Consider the following 17,936-nt stretch of genomic DNA (forward strand, 5'->3'; position numbering starts at 1 on the left):
TTAGTCTTTTTGCACTTCATCTTGTTATTTGATCTGTCATTAAGCTGTATGTACTCGTCAGAATGATGCCCATGCAGTTGTCAACATGATTAAGATAAATCCATTCCACTTTATACTACTCACAACCTTACTTGTTCCCTGACAGATACTTCAGCTTGGTGGACCTAAATCATTGAGGATCCTTGAGAACACACACACATGGGGTGTATATATAACAAATGTCAAGAATGAGTCACTCTGAATGATAGAAAAAGGAACTGACAGACAACATAAGCTGACTCAGTAATAACTATGGAGGCAAGGAGGAGGAGGAGGAGGAAGAGGAGCAATGCATTCATGCTTCAGAGAGTATAAACTATTCCAGAAACACACACAGTGTTGAGAACATTCCACATGGACAGTTTGTTCAGGTTTTCTTATTAATGGTTCCATACAAACAACAACTGAGCTTGCAGATGCAGTCTTCCAACCACTGAGCACTTCACTGTCATGACATGAAATGAGGATTTGCACAGGAGCAAAGAGCAAAGAGTTTGGTACTCATCATCAACCTTAACAATGTATTTAAGTTCTAAGTGCTGCTCACAGAACTTTGCTTGTTCTCCAAAGAGTAGAAGGATTCTTATGGCCGACACAAAGGCTAAAGGAGATCATTTTTTCTGTGATCTGCTACCTTTGGTCTTTTATCACTTCCTTTTTTTGCAGGATCACAAGAATAAGATTTATGGGCCACTGAGCATGAAGCATCTGCAAGGAAACAAATCTCTTCAGATGCATTGATGCTCACAAACTATGAATAAATGGCAACTTTTTTCTATGAGAAGTGTACAGTAATTGCACTGTGACATGTGGATTATGACAACAGTACAAAGGAACTGCTCTTCCTTTTTCCTCCTCTTTCTTTCTTGGAGGAGAACAACAAAGTCCCTCATCATTAGTTTTGCAGTCCAACCTTGATCTAAGTATGTGTGGATCCATTTGTTTTGGAGTTGCTGCTGCTGGTGATGGAGATGAAGATTTAGAACAGCCTGCTAGAAAAAAAAAAAGATTACATTTTTCTGATGCAAGCACACCCTGTTCTTTATCAGGTAGGATGAGGTTATATGCTCTGCTGCATGCAGGAACTGGTTCTTATCATCTTACACCTGTATGATTCATTTCATCTCCAAAGGATTCTTGCCAGTCTTGTTGTTCTATGATGGCCCCAGACTTCAAAACTACAAGTTGATTTCCCTTATTAAAGCTTGTAAATATATTAGATAATTTTCAGGTGATTTAAGTTTTATGGATTATCGTTCATCCAATAAAAATATATTTATAATGGTATCAAAGCATATCATAAGTTCAGATGAGGTTATTGATCATCTAATCAAAATCTTTATTAGATATTTAGTGTTATATATTAGATAGTAATTGGGGGAAAGTATACTATTTCCGACAACCGACCTACCTTGGGAAGAAGCTGCGTCATGAGTGGAGCCCACCGGGACCCTGCTGTTTCTTCCGATATAAAGTAGGTATGGAACGGGTATCTGATCGCATCTTTGGTTTCCATTGTTATGGTGCAGACACTGAGTGATAACTGGGGCCCATCTGGCTCGTCGGCTTCATCCAATCACAAAGCAGGTAAATCCGCAACAAAACTTACGAAAGTATGTCTCCGAGGTAACAACGCGTTGCCACGGAAAGAAGCCGCGTCATAACCGGGCCCATCGGATTTCGTCCAGTCATAAAGCAGGTATATTTTCGGAGAAACTAAAATGCGTCTTTATTCTCGGGGCACTTTCTATTCGATTGTTTGGTACAGTAGATAGTCGTCATCTACCTGTCTTCGTACGCGGCTTTTGTTTGGGCCCCGCGCCTTCTTCCAATCACGAAGCAGGTATGGAAGGCAACACACAACTATACCGCAAGTCTATTGGAGCTTTCTTCTATTCTGATCTATTATAACTAATTCCCGTATTAGGGGAGCCCAATCAGCCGTCGAACCATTGGGAGAAAGACGAGAGAGAGAGAGAGAGAGAGAGAGAGAGAGGCGATGGCGTGTGTGATGAGGCTTCTCGGTCTCCTCTTCGTCCTCGTCTGCTCGCTTTCGCTTCCCCTCCCTTCTTTCCACAGTGTCGTGGCAACGGGGCAACGGGAGTTCGATTACTTCGTGCTGGCGCTGCTGTGGCCGGGCACCATCTGCCAGGCCACCCACCATTGCTGCTCCTCCAACGCCTGCTGCAGGTGATCCGTTCGGTTATCCCTCTTTGAGAATTGATCGGCCGATTTGGCCTTTCTTTCCAATTCTTGGTTTGAGAGTTCGGTCGATCATGCTATGATCCTTGATTGTTTGTGTTTTCGCCGCCATCTTGATCTGTTGGGGTTTCTTGATCTTGTTGCCGTCCAGATTAGATTATTTCTTTATGTCGAATTCTTTATTCTGTTTCATGTTTGAAAGACGGGAAGAATATTGCGCTGATTGCATCTTTATCTTGATTTTGCAGATCAAACCCTTTGCCCGAGTTTACGATCCGTAAGTATTTGCTTCTCTTGGTGACTTTCTTTCATTAGTCTTCCTTCTTGATTTCTTGAGTGTTTCTTCTTTTGGTAATCGAACGAAGGGTTTAGCCTTTGTTCACTCATCAACCTCCAAATTATTTATGAGGGTGTCTGGTGCATGACGAGGATGAGCTAATACTATCATGTAGGAAGCTGTCACGAATTGCCTTCGGTCATTAATTGAGAAATGTTGCAAGAATGAAATGAAATATGCTCGATGACTTCTAATGCAGCTGGAAGTGGCCAATGGGTGTTTAAATTTCCACTATCTTTATACCTTTTTTCCCCTCTTGTCTGTTTGTAGGACAATTTGAAGTAGATCTTTGTTCTGAAGGGGGCTTAATGAGGTGAATATGGTGAAAATACTACTGTCTTACTTGTGCAGTCATTCAAGATTAGATGCTCAGTAGATGATGTAATATGTGAAGTTCCTTATAACCATGAGTCTCTCTTTAGGGATGCATGATTGTTCCTCAATTTAGGATGTAGGATCTGTCCATCCCATGTGGTAATGAACTTAGCCAGAATACCCAACAAATGTTCATTGCTCCTTCACGTCAGCTTGACTCTCTTCAAAACAAGTAGACCCATCTTGGAGACCGAGGGTTATTTTGGTCATCTCCTCTGATGAATTTAAAGTATACCTGGTTTATAGAAAAGGACTTTTACATGTATCCATTGAAGTTAGAGTTTACTGGATCTGTGGAGGAAAATCAAAGTACACATGATCAGATAGAATGACATAATGGACTTTGAATTATTGGGGGTGGAAGATTTTGTTGCTTCTAATGTTATTAGAACCAGATGGCATGAAAGGATTAATATAGTTTATCTTAAACCTGGGAATAAAAAGATTGTTTCTAAAGTTCTAATAGTCGAAAAATCAAGTTATCATCCTTGGTTTTCCTGCTCGCAATGTATTCTGGATTCCTTGATACATCAGGATGTTTGACCATGTCAATCTCCTGTACTTCACCTAGCCTCTGCTATCTTTGTTGGACAAAGGTTGTTGCACACTTTTTCCAAGTGCCATTGTTAAGGTTAATGAGCATACGAGTCAAGCTGATAGAGCCTGGTGATTTATGTTGCCCCACTGACATCTATCTGGTTCATGGTGAACCTTTGGTAACAACTATCTTTTGGACATCAGAAACCACTTGAATTTTTTATCATACACAACTTGCAGTTTAGTGTGACTGAAAATATATTCTGTTGCATATATTGAACTTTCCTACACCCTAGTTGGATGGAACCTCATGCACTAAGGCTCCGTTTTCATTGTGGAAGATGTTAGCCAAACCATTGTAGATTGCTGATGGGGTTTCTTAGGACAAAGTTTCTGTTATTATGAATTTATGTTGTTTTGTTTCAAATTTTTGGAGCTTATTGCTAAAATGAGATATCCCTAGGAAAGAAGTTAGGTCCGAGTTTTGGATGGAATCTCAATGGCTTTAGCTGAATTATTTATAAGTTACCATTATTGATGGTAGAAGCATCGTGAATATCTATTCCATGAGAGGGCTGGTGCTGATTACTAAATTAAACGTTGTTTTATTATTAAAATTGAGATGCAAATTATAAAGATTTCCTATTTGTTCATGAGGCTGGCATTGTATATCTACTACTAAATGGTAGTTTAGTTTAATTGAGAAGATAAGGAGGGAGAAGGAAAATGCATGGCTTGTGATCAGTAGGATGGAGATAATAACTAGAGTTGATCAGGCAAAATTTTTATTTAAATATTTCTGACCAGTCAATCATGATAACCTACTCTCTTCAGTATAGACTGCCCAAGTATGTTCATAGGGTGTATCATGATATGGTCATTACAACAATTATACTAGTCTTCTTTCATAATCTCTTTGTCCTATGCACTAATATTGCAATGCCCTATTACAATTATGTGGTCAAATAAATTTGATATTTATGACCAAAAACTGATCATTTCTTTATTTAACATCACAATTATCAGTTTTTAAATGATTTTTAATATTGTAATGATTGTCATGCCTTAAATGACTAAGATATTGATTAATCCATTCCTGATCAGAAAAAGAGACCCAACCTTGCAGTTATCATTTCAATTGTGAAATATGGTTCTTATCGTATTCTTCCACATATTTCATATGCACAAAAAGATACAGAAACACAACTTTTGCTTCGACTTATGAAGCAACACAAGGAATTGTTATATTGTATTATTATTATGAAGTAATTTTGCATTTGATATAATTTGGACTAGTTTGTTATTTTAAACCCTATGACAGATGGACTGTGGACTGACTATAATGATGGGAGCTGGCCGGCATGTTGCAGCCACTCTGATTTTGATATAAAAAAGGTGCTTAGATTCACTGTTTGTTGATATTCTGTATTTTAGAGCCAGTATTTCTCTTCCTCTATTTGGATTTAGCTATATGTATCATAGTTTATCTTTTTGTTCGGATAACACAGATTACCTCGTTGTTACCAACTCTTGAGAAGTATTGGCCATCCTTATACTGCAGTTCTTCATCTCTTTGCTTCGGTGGAAAGGGATTGTTTTGGGCACATGAGGTAGGAGCTATTTTCTGGAATTTGTAATTGATTCTTGCTAATTTTTACAGTGTATAACCTATATCCCTTTTTTTTCTGCATGTGCTTATTCATGTTTGGATCTGGACAGTGGGGTAAGATCCTTACTTTCTTTCTTCTTTAACCTTTGTTATCATAGACCAACTTCCTTACTAGGGAAGAAAATAATACAAATATTGTTGCATATATATATATATATATATTTCGAATACATGCAATTTAAACCAAATTGTCAGAGAGTTATATGCTCTTTCCTATCTCTGGATGTTATAACTTTAAAACTACGCAAAAAAACGGAGGTATTGGGAAACAAAAATAATATACGGAAAACTGCAATTATGAGGTGGGATTAAAAAAAGATTAATTTTCGAGAGAAGTTTCTTGGTGGCGATATAAAGATTTGGATAGCCCATTAAAATTGCAGCTTGGCCAAAATGTACATTTGGGTTGGGTCAATGTGCTGGGTAAATGAGGCCAAGCTGTACAAGAACTTTGGATCCTAACCACTTCAAGTTGGTTCCAAGTCAAGCATCCCATTCTAGTATTAAGCTAGGACCGATATTGGCTTAATACATGTGTTGCAAGAGTGGTCCAGACGCTTTGACCAATGCAAGGTCAGGAGAAGATAAATTTACTTAGTTTATCTCAATCAGAGAGGTTGTTTTTATGGCTAAACCCATGCCTCTATAATACATTATAGAAGTTATGTAAAGAACAGTTAGTATCTAAATTAAAATGGAATAAATTTCATAAGATCACTCTAGTCCAAGGTCATTATTTGTTGTTTTGCTTGCAGCCATTAATTTCTACAATGAGGGCACAATTGCCAATCCTTTTAGAGAAATCAAGAGCTAACTTCTGCAATTCTAGGGTCAGATCTTCAGATTCACTAGGTTCTAATGCTTGAAATTGCATGTGAAGAAAGCTAAAAGAAACTAGGGTGGAAAAGCATTTGGAGAGGATGAATGTACATAACCTTACCATAAATGAAAACATGATTTGGCTTTTCTATATGATCTAACATTATAGTTTGTGGTTGACAAAATGGTTTTTGTATATTATCTACAATTCTTTCATTCTTCCATATGCATTTGGTTTGCAGAGAAACATGGGACTTGTTCCTACCCCATAATACAGGATGAATACAGCTACTTCTCCACAGCTCTTGGTTTGTACTTCAAAAACAACATGACGGTAAGTATGTGGGATCTTGTAAAAACACAACTGCATCATGAGATCGAAAAGTTTTTTTTTTTTACTTACATTTTATATAAAATGAAACAAATTTGTGTACTGGATTTTTTTTTTCTTCCATTTGTTTCTTTTTTACATATATCAGAAGTCATAATTATGTTACTTATTCTCCTTTTTCATTATTTTCAAAATATGCTGTCTAAAGTTGAAATAACATAATTATCTTTATTTTGGTAAATCACACTTTGGCCTGCACCTAGTTTGGCAAACATCCCGCTCGTCACAAGCCCTTTCTTAAGGAACTTTTATTTGAAATATATGCTATGGAAATTCATTTAGTAAGTGGTACGTTTGCTTTGGCAGGAGGTTCTTAATAATGCTGGTATTCTGGCAACCAACGGAGAAAAATATCCATTAGGGGATGTTGTAGCCACCATTAAAAGGGCCTTTGGAGCAACACCATTGCTGGTCTGCAAGCATGGTTCACTGGAAGAACTCAGATTGTGCTTTTACAAGGATTACAAGGTACGTACGTACGCATGCCAAACCGTGTTTACCTACCTACCACATATATATTTAGATAAATTGTCTTCTTTGTTGATACCTTTTTCAGCCTAGGGACTGTGTGACCGGGTCTGACATCTTGAATGGCATGCCACACTCGAGAAACTCCTGCCCTCGATATATTACCTTACCAACATATACTCCTCTTGGTGTGCCAACAATTTCTTCTTATATCAGCTTGTACGATCGATCGTAGGCCATATCTAACTCGTTTGCCCTTTGATTCAATTCGCAGGGCTTGCTGATAGCAGTAAAATGACGTTGGAAGAATTTGACGCACTCACTGTGGCTTAGAGGGTATGTATGTATATTTTTCACATAGGAAGAAAGTTGAAACAATAATGCGATATGAAAGGCGCATATGATATAAAATGTTCAAATACCGATAATATTGAAAGACGCATTTTGCTTGAAGTATTCAAAGTCCCCCACTCTGCAACGGCAAAAAAAAATATGGAAAGGCTGTTGTGGCACAACCCAGCAGCATGCCATTCACCTTTAAACTTTCTGCATGTTGTTTTGGAGGATGAGTAGGCACACACAATGGTTGTATAGCCCTCGAAATAATGAACGTACAAACCCGCTAGACACCGGTCATTTGTCAGAAGGATTCCAAATGACCAAATTCCCATCCCTCACGTAGATGATTATATTCGACCTAAATACAAATAACGAGATGTTACGGGGAATACCCGAAGAGTATGTCGTCTAGAGATTTAACCAATTTAAATGACAAATGGACTCAGCGCAAAGCAAATCACCTGCACACCGAAATTGACAGTCCATGAACACCGTCATCGTTGAATTTAAATGACAGACGGACTCCGCGCAAAGCAAATCACCTGCATAACAAAATTGACCGTCCGTGAATGCGGCACGCTGCTTGCCAAAATTGACCTGCAAAATAAATCTAAAGCTGTAGGAAGAAAGGAACCAAGAAAGAAAAGAATCTCTAAAATTTGATTGTGTGTGCCTACTCATCACTTTGTAACCCAACATCTAAAATTTGATTTTTAACACTGGAAGATCAACACTTGGAGTAAATCCACTTCGTCCAGGTTTTAAAGCAGTGCCTAGAGAGATGCTCAGGCAAATCAGCCTGCATGACAAGCATAAACCAAAAATAAGATAAACATGAAAACAATGAAATGCAAAATTCAAACAAAGATCAACAATAACATAAGACCTCTTTTGATGATTGGTCAAAATTAACATCAAAACTGTGAACCTTCAAAGGATGGATCTGCGTATACAAAACTATAAAACAAAAGTAACTTGCAATGGACCAGATATATTGATAGCTCGAATCAAATTGTATATATCGACAGCAAATAACACACACCATAACAGATGCCAATTGTATTTTGCAACAATCAAACAGGAAAAAAAAAAACCTTCTCAAATTGAGCTTCCTACTTTTCTTTAATTGCTCTGTTGATCTGTTTATACTGTATTCTATACCAAATAGGTAATACTGCATTGAATAAGCCAAGCAAAAAAATATTTAACAATTATCAATTATTTAAAAATTATTTGATCAAGGTATCGAAAAGGTCATGATGGAAAACTATTTCACAATTATCAATTATTTAGCTATTTCACATGACACCAAAATGAAAAAGAACATAATATGGGCTTCTGAGTAACCAGACAAGAAAAAATTATGCAATAACCATGACATCTTGAGCAGAATACATAATATTATAATTGTTGGTGATTCACCAGATATTGCATGTGAAATAGGAGGATAAAACACAATAAGAGTTTTGGTATGATCAAGGCAGTAGAATGATTGTGATGCAAAAATAAGCATGAGAATATACCACTCTTAACTCAAATTAGACACCCCAATTATGTCTGGCTGCATGTTTTACTAGGCTGGCCAGAATGGCATTGTAATCAGCCTTGTAAAGTATTATACCATGGGTCAACCCTAGCGATAGGCCAACTTGCCAAAACATGGGATCCGGATGACCTACCAGTGCTAGGTCAGCAGGCAATCAACTTCAAATTTGCCAGGACAGCAGCTGCACTGATTTGGAAGGTTCTACAGATAGAATTCAACTTCAAAAAAGGAATCCTGCACATGATAGAAAAGTGTGCAACCCTGTTGGACATTGGATTAGACCGGAAGGCTGAATAAAACAAGGAAAGCAACTCCGCCTTTGAAAGGAGGGGAAGATAGAACAAGAAACCAATCCTTATCAAACAAGACCCTATTGGCAGAGAAACACGAGTCAGCAGCTGTTGTGCGAAAGCTGGAACAAGAGGCCCCTGAGGTTTCATGTCTCTCATCTCCGTGGAATTCTACAAATGGGACTATAGGCACAACTCAGGGTTTGATCAAATTAAAAGAAAGGATGGAATCAGAAGCTCTATTCTGTGTTCCAAGAGAGATTGTATCTTTTCATGCATTAACATAATCTCTCTCCATCTCCTGCATCAGTTTCTCCATATCTATGATAAGCCACATGCCACATGCCACTCTCCACCTAACATCCAGTTTGCTAATCAGGAATTTCAACCCACAAACTAGTTTTCATTTCATCAAGGATGATCAACAATCGCCCCTCATCAGCCTCAAAGATTAGGCAAGAATCAAGGAAAATAGACTTGAATGTGTGTATCTAACATGGGATAGGTGGAAAACAACATCAGACATAGACAAACAACCACAATGATTCCAGGATGGTTCCAAATGTTTGAGGGTTCTATAAAATGTGACTACAATTTATTAAAATAAGGTTCAAAAGAAAGTTATTCAAAAGCATTGCCCACTAATTAGTGAGGGGAAAACACAGAGAAAAAATAACAAACCAGAAACACATGACTTCAGTTATGCTTTCAGATCTACTTTTCCCGTAAGGTATGGCAGCATAAGGCAAACTGAACATAATACTGACTGTTAAGAGTAACTAAATAAAATTTCTGACCCCTAAAATGAAAATTTTACATGTTATGATTTTGTCAAGTCATGAGAGTTTGAACCAACTTCACTATAATCTGATAACACACAATTTGAATTCCACTATCTATAAATTTGAAAACTGTTCGGAAACCATGAAGGACTAAACAGTGTTAGCAGCAAACTGTCTAATATATCATTGTGGATTGAAGAAAACATTGATAAAGCCTACTATTTAAATGAAAGAAAGTTAAATATACATACAATATTCCATGCACAAGAAAAGCCATCTGTTGAAAGAAACCAACTCCTTCCTGCCTGCAAACCTTGCCATGCGTTGGTTTGTTCAATCTCAATCTCATCCGAACTGTTATAATCACGATGATACTTTTTCCTCCTTTTCTTCCTGTCCCTCCTACACTTTTTTTTACCACCACTTGCCCAACCTTCAACATCACTATCAAGATTAGATTCTCTAATTCCATCAGCTTGTATCAAAGAATAGTCATCAGCCTTCTGAAAATGTATTCCATTAGTTTTAAATAGAATTTCCCATGATTGTGCTGTCATGCATTCTCTCGCCAACAAATAGTGAAGAACCCAAGACAGCTGCCCAACCACTTTTATAGCCACCTGCTGCTTCATATTTACACATTCTTTTATAAGAGCCCAATGGTCTGCGTCACTAAGGGTCACTTTGGATTTCAAAATTGTGTCTACCTTTCCCTTCTCTTCCTCATGTTCTTCATCAGCCAAAAGGCGTACAAGCTGCCTGCCCTTACCAATAACAGCATTTAATAAGAGAAGTTCATCAAGAGATATTTGGTCATCGCATGTTGCCAAAAGATTCTCGAGCCAACAAGATGCGTATCCAAAATCCTGGCACTGACCACTCAAATGAATGCATTTTCTGATGGATTTCAAGAACAATAGGAGCCTATCTTCATCAAGCAGAATGAGAAGATTTTGTGAAAGTGAGGAGAAATTCTCCTCCAGTATAAACTCTTCAATTGCTGCCCATATATCTTCTAAATCTTCTTTGTACATCAATCCTACAAACTGTTCTACAAAATATTTGGAATCAAGCTTCAGGATCTCACCATCTTTAACTGACTCCGCAAGTTCACTGGAGGACCAAAAATCAGGAACATACTCAAGAAAATTCTCTATGGTCTGCAGAATATCCAGATCCTGGAAGTAATGAGGCTTTGTGGCAACAACCGCAGGTGATTGCCCATGCTTTCCCTTCCACTCAAGCTCCTCCCAGCAAACATCCCGATTTGCAAAAGCATACAGGGACAGTGCCCTAGCTCCTTTTTGATGTCCTGATTCACCGACGCCAGCGAAATTATCAAACCAGAGGAAGATGCGCCTCGGGTTTCCTGTGTATTGTAAAACCGCATACAAGAGTAAATCAGACACCAATATCAGATTTATCATAACTGCTATCAAATATAAGCCAATGAGATAAAAGTCAGTGCAGTATCAGATTGTTATTTTAATCAGACAAAATATCCCAAAGTCAATATTTTGAGCCTATGAGAATACCACCGTAGTCCATTTATTACATGAATGCACTATATAACCCGAACAAGAAGTGAATTTTATGACAAAGATGAAACAAAATGTGAGATCACCAGATACAGGGAACTATTACCTTGAAAGAACTTCTCCAGCAAGTAGCACCGCTTCGCGAGGATACGCCCGGCCTTCTGTGGCCGCTTCTCAAAGATCATCTGCAGAAGCCGAGAAGCCACATCCAGCTTGGACCGCTCGGATCTGAGGAGTTCCATGAATAGGTGGAGCTGGTCCCTTGCGGCGATGGAGTGGATAGAGGAGACGGTGTTGCAGAGCCAGAGGCGGGCCTCGTACCGGCCGCAGGAGGAGATAACTGACCAAAGAACCGACTCGATGTTCCGGAGGAGAGAGAGCGTCGCCTCCACGGCGTCTCTGTTACCCCCACCAACGCCATCGTCACCGTCCGATGGTGGCGGCGGTGGCTTCTGCAAGAACAATCGAAGCATCGCCAGATCAGGAACTCCGATTTCTTGAACCCAACAAAGAAAGAAGTTCTTGGCGTGCCCTAACGGAGAAGTGGGGGTATGAAGGGGAACCAAGACCTCAAGTTTCAAGTAGAATCTTTTGGAGGGAGGTAGAAATAAGGGGAAAAAAGGAACTCCGCGATGGCGGATGGCGGCGGAGGCTCCCGCAAGAACCTTCGATTTCTTGAACCCTACGAAGAAGTTTTTGCCGTACCCTAATGGAGGAAGGGGGACCTAAACCTCAAGTTTCAAGTAGAATCTGTTGGACGGAGGTAACAAGAAGAGAGGAACGGAGCTCCGAGGTGGCGGATGGCAGCGGCGGTGGATTCTGCAAATCGAAGCATCACCAGATCAGGAACTCCAATTTCTTGAACCCAATGAAGAAATTCGCGGCGCGGAGGAAAGGGGGAAAAGAAGGGAGACCAAAACCTCAAGTTTAAGTAGAGTCTTCTCGAGGGAGGCAGAAATAAGGGAGAAAACGAAATTCGGTATGGCGGATGGCAGCAGCGGTGGCTTCTGAAAGAACAATCGAAGCATCGCCAGATCAGGAACCCAACAAAAACTATGCTCACGCCGTCGAGGAAGGGGGAGATAAGTATTCAACGGAGATATAAAGAACGGAGGAAAGAAAGGGAAGGGGAAGGGGAAGGCGGGGGGAGAGGACGGAGGCGGTGCTCATGTGCCTCCGACGCGTCAATAAACCAGAAAAAGAGTTTCTTGTCCGAATCGCATATCTGCAATCACAGCCGTCTAAACACGTCTAGATACGCGCATCAGATTCATGATGATCATAATTAACTGTTGGTTAGATCCCGATGGGAACTGACCGTACGAGGACCCGAGTCGAATCCCCTCAAGCGCAGCGTTCGTATGCCATGAGATCAACCCAGCAGCCGTTGGAGTATCTGAAAGGATACGATACCGAAACCAAGAAGCAGCATAAAAAGGAACCAGCGATCATCCCACAGCACAGAAGATAGTTTTTCAAGGTTGACAATTTCCGACAACAACATACTAAACCAGATTAGAGTCCGATTGTCAATTGTACGTTCGGGGGAATGTGGATTAAACCAACAAAACTTTGCTCAACACCAGAGAGTCGTATGCAACAAGACGAGTATGGATGACCGCAGCTACGATACAAAGATAGCACTTCAATAAATAAAAAAAAAAAGTTCACTAGTCATCTTCCTCATCATCGTCAGAATCAGCACCGGCAGATGCATTAAGGGCGTTCAATCGTTCAATAAGTTTAGCCTTCCTTTCCTCGTAAGTGAGCTTCTTCAGGTTATATCTGCAAAAGCAACCCAAATTGATCAGGATGAAGTTGAGTGTGTCCTAAAAGCGATGATATTTTGTTAACCGAATGTGACTAGTTAGTGTCTACCGCTTATGCTCCTTTGGTGGTGGTTTTGTGGATTTGACTGCTGTTGGATCTGCACGAATGGCAGCATGAACTTTCTTGTACATCTCTTCCATGTCATCAGGATCAATTCCTTTCTTGATATATTCACTGAAGTGTGCCTGGTACTTTTCTGGCTCATCCTCCACTAATGTCTAAGACAGGAAGGAATAAAAAGTCAAGATAAGTAACAATCACCAATGATAAAACATCCACTGAGAATCTGTCATATGCTTCGAAGCAACACATTTAAAAATTTTAGAAACGCAGAGAGAATAAACAAGGACCAGTAGATATGTTTCCAAGAATGAACCATATCTCCTGAACGAACGAAGAGAGAAAGAGTGTGTTTGTGTGTACACATGGATGCCTGGGCATGTGTAACATGCATCGTTAGTATTAGCATGAGTATCACATTAATTTAAATTCACAGGCCAAAATAACAGGGCAGCGAAAAGTATCCAACCTTCATGTATGAAGCAACATGACCACCAAAGATGTATTTCCTGTGAACCTCTGCATCAAGTTGTTTCTCATCCTTCTTAAAACCTGCAAACCTCTTGTCACTATGAGGGATATCAAGTCCACCATCCAATGCTCCCTACACAAATACAATGAATCCATAAAATATTAGTATCACCTATCAATCACTAACAGTAGAAAATTACTATAAAAGAAAAAGAAGAGGAACCAAAAGTCACATACTTTTGGAAACTTATTGGCACTGTGAATAAATCCCAAGCCAAATAAAGATGAAGACACAAAAATAATTGACAACATATGTCATGCATTTGCTTCCAATTTGTCATGCTAAGAATTGAATGAAAATGAATAGGAAGCAAGAACATAACATGGAAGATCATATGCATTGAAGAGGCCAAAGCAAAAGCAAGGTAAGACTTATTCTCGATGGACATAAAAGAAGAAGCACATAATGATATTTTTCATATAATGAAAACAAAGTGGAAATAGTTACAATTGTACATATGCCGGCCATGGTACCAAGAAAATTATGGTAACACAAGTAGGTGCAATACAAATCCCAAATAGGTTATAAGTAACTGATTTGAACATGCACAGGACTGCAGTGCAGATTTTAATCACATTGCAGCAACAAGACGACTTCAAATTCACCTATGTGATCAGTTTTCATATAAAGTCACCCGGTTTTGCAATGGTGCCCAATCAATATCAGCATCATTGCTACCAAGGATTATGCTTCATTGTATATCAGCCACATTGGACAAGAAATTCATGCTGATGAAGAAAAGTGACCAATTCATGGGTATCTAGATTTAAGTACTTGCAAGAAATTTATCAAGAAACTATCAACAAAACCTAGGGAGTACAAAAAGGAGGCTGCAAGGAAGGGTTTAAGAATCCAAAAAAAAAAACCATGACTAAGAAGGGGCAGCAGCAGCAACTCCTCTTAACCAGACAAGAGGCCCAAGGGGTTCAAGGCTTCAACTTATGGAAACCATGGCCTTAATATTTAGGTTTTGAAACCTTCAATAGAGTCTTGGCTCACAACTAAAACATTGACCATGACCACAGCTTCACAGATGTAAAACAAGAGAGGAGAGTCCAGATTAGATATCTTTTTTTTTAACATAAAATAACAATTTCTTTCATTATCATGACACAAGTCACACAACAGTATTGTATCAAACAAAACAGATAGATGGACATAATGTCACATGCAGCACTCAAGTCTATGAACAATTATGAGTTATCAAAGCAAAGAAGCATCCTATGGTAGGAAAAAAAACAGAAGTTTAGAAGCTTAAAAGCACATTAAAATTTACAAAATACTAAAGCTAAAAGAACTTAACATTGAAAAAGCAATATACCTTAAGAGCACCAAATACTCGGTTGCCTGTTGTTGTCCTCAGAAGGCCAACATCAAGTAGAGCACGAAAAGGCCTTCTGCTCTCACCAGGTTCAACAGAAAAGTCCTCTCCAGTGGCCTGACAAAGACATACAAGTTATGCAGAAGATGTCCATCAAAAGTGGCAAAACGATATCACCATAAAATACAGAAGTAGTACCACTACATTTCCCTGGTATTCTTCATCCATTTCAAGCATCTTCAGAACGCGTCGTGCCAAGAGAAGTCCAGTGCAATAGGCTAACCAGCAGAAAAAATGATTTTTCACCAATAAAGTACATTCTTAAACAAGAAACAAGCCAGTAGAGAATTACCTGCAGCATAATTAGTAAGACCAGCTTCAAGCCCATAGTGGGGGAGTTCATGAGCATATGCAGATGCAAGAACCAGATCACCAGCAATGCTTGCAGATATTATTTGTGCAGCAATATCTTTGTTAGTCTAGCCACATATCTTATTAAGCATCAAACAAAAATTGCCACTGATAAGTTTAAGAAAAGGCAAAAAGAAATATTAGCAACAACTTCCTAGGATACAAATCGAACAACAAATCGGTATTTAGGTGTGTTGTATTTGTTCTTGTCCTGGTTAATAAGCCTGATCCTTGCACGATAATCAGTTTTCCCCACTGCACACTCGAGAAATATATATTAACTAACCAACAGCAGTCTGATAAGCAAAAAATATAGGAATATAAAATAATACCTCTTCTTCTCTTGTACTTAACTTGATAACGCTTGAAGTAAGCCTTGGTCTTCTGACTTTTGACGAAGGCCTGAAAAAATAAAAATATTGTTGTACTCAGTTAACAGATTTAAAGCCCTTCACTAACAAACAAAACATTAAATAATTCAACCAGAATTATGTAAAAACCAGTAAAACTATTTAAAACTATAAAGAGAATATCAAACAACCTAGAAGTCCAAGTAACAGAAGATGAGGAATAAGAATATAGAAAACCTAGTGAAATCAAAAGGTAAATGAAAGAATATATTGAGACAACAAGACATGAAGTTAGGGGTTAAATCCTACAATATAACCTCTTGCATCATGCAGTATAAGAAAACTGCTCGCAATCTTTTTTTTTTTTCACCAACAAGATAAATAAGTAAAACTATGAAGCTACCATAAACTTGGATTGGCCTTCTATGACAAAAAAAATTAGCAATGATAACAGCAGTTCATCATCGAATAGGTAAAAAAAAGAAACAGAACAATTTACCGTGGTAGCTGTGGTGCGGAGTTTCAAAAGCTTATGGCTCACAGGTCAAAAAAGAGCCAATAGTGGTATAGTAAGCTTTGTATAAACATAACAACCATGATTCCTACAAACTAATTATGGTGATACACATAGCAGAGAACACCACAAGTTTTTACTAGAATCACGAGAAATAATTTTTCGATGCCTAACAACCGAATAGAATACAGTATATAAAAAGTAGCCATATGAGATATTAAAAAGAAAATTCATAGCAAATTTGAACTGAACTTCACTATTCATAAACAATTTTTAGTATATCCATCACCTACGAAAGTCACCCAGCGTTTTACTGGTATAACCAGAACAGGAATCATAAATAATCAAAATCAACCATATCTTGTGAAGAACGGGCCAAAGATTAAAACAGCAATCACTTGCATCCTTCCAAATACAAATGCAGAGACAAAACATGCCATACAGAGGACCATAGAGGCTCACTTGTAAGAGAAAATAGACTACGGAACTGTACCATAGTAAATGAACAACATAGACCAATCTCTTCCCCCAAAAGATTTCGAGACTTATAATCCAAGAAAGCGAATTACGATCAGCAAAGCTAAGAGATGGGAGCGACAGAGATAGACATCCAGCAGCCTGACGCACAAAGTTGACGCAATTGCACGAGCAAATACAAATCGCCAATGAACTACTGAAAGCCCTACAACCGATCGCGATGTGGGGACTGCTAACGCATCGAAGAAAAATAGCCAAATAGTTCCCGTTCGAGATCTCCAATGTTCGGAACAAAGTCACGGATCTAGGGAGAAATAGCGACGAAGGTGGACCGAAAGGATTGAGATCGATTCTAGGTGAGTAGATCCATGACCGTAGACAAAGTGGAAGAAGAGTTGAGGCCATCTCACCATCCCAACCGCACGCCTCCTCCCTCGCTGCTGTGGGTGTGCTCGCGGCGTCGAAGCGGAGCGAAGGGTTTATAGGGAGGTCGCCTTTTGGGTTCATTAGCAACCCTAGCAGTAACCCGCGTCTAGCGGATCCCAAGATCCGACGCCCGAGATCGTTCGGCCTGGTCCTCCGGAGCCGTCGCTGATCACAAAGAGAAAAGGATCGATGCGGGTTCGGGTCTTCGATATTAAATATATAAAAAATCTGAGTTAAATATATAAAAATTCTGAGTTAAATATTTAAAAAAGAACTTTGATAGATCAAAATTCACTGTCAATTACCCAACTAATGAAGAATGTTAATAGAAATCCAACCAAGTTTTTTTAGTCCTTTCATCAATGAACCTCTTACTGACAAGTACAAAAATTTTGTAGTGTTATCTCAAGATCTCTTGGTAGCTTCATAATAGAATGAAATATCATCAACATACATCATTTGCACCATAAATCACCTTATCACCTAACAAGAACTTGGAAGCCTTGTAATGATGTTGCTAATCCAAAGGGGAAGACATAAACACATAAATCCATTCACATACTTACACGCACTCTTTTGATGTGTCAATACATTTAAACTTGATTAATCCTCTATAATAGTTTGCTACCAGAAAAATAAAACATCTAATATAAAAATGCTCCATGCTACTATTGTATGCAAGA

General features: G+C 38.7%; 3 protein-coding genes across 8 annotated transcripts; 1 reads left to right on the forward strand and 2 right to left on the reverse strand.

The window, feature by feature from the left end:
• The first annotated feature begins 1,973 nt into the window (after positions 1-1,973).
• LOC135643539 (ribonuclease 2-like) lies at positions 1,974-7,290 on the forward strand. The gene is made up of 7 exons (XM_065160605.1): positions 1,974-2,229; positions 2,490-2,518; positions 4,812-4,885; positions 4,999-5,100; positions 6,676-6,837; positions 6,926-7,025; positions 7,112-7,290. Exons 1-7 carry the CDS (start codon positions 2,039-2,041, stop codon positions 7,168-7,170), a joined length of 717 nt encoding a protein of 238 aa, XP_065016677.1. The 5' UTR covers positions 1,974-2,038; the 3' UTR covers positions 7,171-7,290.
• Positions 7,224-12,529, reverse strand: LOC135643538 (uncharacterized). 5 transcript variants are annotated; one of them, XM_065160600.1, is made up of 7 exons: positions 12,253-12,529; positions 11,439-11,784; positions 10,046-11,163; positions 8,063-8,133; positions 7,854-7,975; positions 7,638-7,773; positions 7,224-7,534 (listed from the first exon to the last, which is right to left on the reverse strand). In XM_065160600.1, exons 1-4 carry the CDS (start codon positions 12,358-12,360, stop codon positions 8,107-8,109), a joined length of 1,599 nt encoding a protein of 532 aa, XP_065016672.1. In that variant the 5' UTR covers positions 12,361-12,529; the 3' UTR covers positions 7,224-7,534; positions 7,638-7,773; positions 7,854-7,975; positions 8,063-8,106. The 5 variants fall into 5 exon arrangements, with proteins under 5 accessions (XP_065016672.1, XP_065016671.1, XP_065016670.1 ...); XM_065160599.1 differs by lacking the exon at positions 8,063-8,133 and having other exon boundaries at positions 7,638-7,718; XM_065160598.1 differs by lacking the exon at positions 8,063-8,133 and having other exon boundaries at positions 12,253-12,528.
• Positions 12,530-12,858: 329 nt separating this feature from the next.
• Positions 12,859-17,413, reverse strand: LOC103992666 (large ribosomal subunit protein uL18). Of its 2 annotated transcripts, none has more exons than XM_009412464.3 (9): positions 17,238-17,413; positions 15,819-15,888; positions 15,650-15,741; positions 15,428-15,554; positions 15,274-15,353; positions 15,076-15,192; positions 13,692-13,826; positions 13,211-13,380; positions 12,859-13,117 (listed from the first exon to the last, which is right to left on the reverse strand). In XM_009412464.3, exons 1-9 carry the CDS (start codon positions 17,238-17,240, stop codon positions 13,003-13,005), a joined length of 909 nt encoding a protein of 302 aa, XP_009410739.2. In that variant the 5' UTR covers positions 17,241-17,413; the 3' UTR covers positions 12,859-13,002. The 2 variants fall into 2 exon arrangements, with proteins under 2 accessions (XP_009410739.2, XP_065016676.1); XM_065160604.1 differs by lacking the exon at positions 17,238-17,413 and adding an exon at positions 16,844-16,868.
• Between the last annotated feature and the right edge of the window lie 523 nt (positions 17,414-17,936).

Source organism: Musa acuminata, chromosome BXJ3-7, assembly GCF_036884655.1.
Source record: "Musa acuminata AAA Group cultivar baxijiao chromosome BXJ3-7, Cavendish_Baxijiao_AAA, whole genome shotgun sequence".
Taxonomy (NCBI): Eukaryota; Viridiplantae; Streptophyta; class Magnoliopsida; order Zingiberales; family Musaceae; genus Musa; species Musa acuminata.

What these genes read in the sequence shown, in the direction of transcription:
- LOC135643539 (XM_065160605.1), top strand. Translation starts at nt 2,039, where the DNA reads ATGGCGTGTGTGATGAGGCTTCTCGGTCTCCTCTTCGTCCTCGTCTGC. An exon ending in CTGATTTTGATATAAAAAAG is followed by an intron (nt 4,886 to 4,998) that starts GTGCTTAGATTC and finishes CGGATAACACAG; the next exon opens with ATTACCTCGTTGTTACCAAC. An exon ending in ACCAACATATACTCCTCTTG is followed by an intron (nt 7,026 to 7,111) that starts GTGTGCCAACAA and finishes TTCAATTCGCAG; the next exon opens with GGCTTGCTGATAGCAGTAAA.
- LOC135643538 (XM_065160599.1), bottom strand. Translation starts at nt 12,360, where the DNA reads ATGCTTCGATTGTTCTTTCAGAAGCCACCGCTGCTGCCATCCGCCATA. An exon ending in AGACTCTACTTAAACTTGAG is followed by an intron (nt 11,785 to 12,252) that starts GTTTTGGTCTCC and finishes TTGTTCTTGCAG; the next exon opens with AAGCCACCGCCGCCACCATC. An exon ending in GCTGGAGAAGTTCTTTCAAG is followed by an intron (nt 11,164 to 11,438) that starts GTAATAGTTCCC and finishes TACAATACACAG; the next exon opens with GAAACCCGAGGCGCATCTTC.
- LOC103992666 (XM_009412464.3), bottom strand. An exon ending in ACCGATTTGTTGTTCGATTT is followed by an intron (nt 15,555 to 15,649) that starts GTATCCTAGGAA and finishes ATATGTGGCTAG; the next exon opens with ACTAACAAAGATATTGCTGC. An exon ending in GAGTATTTGGTGCTCTTAAG is followed by an intron (nt 13,827 to 15,075) that starts GTATATTGCTTT and finishes GTATTTGTGTAG; the next exon opens with GGAGCATTGGATGGTGGACT.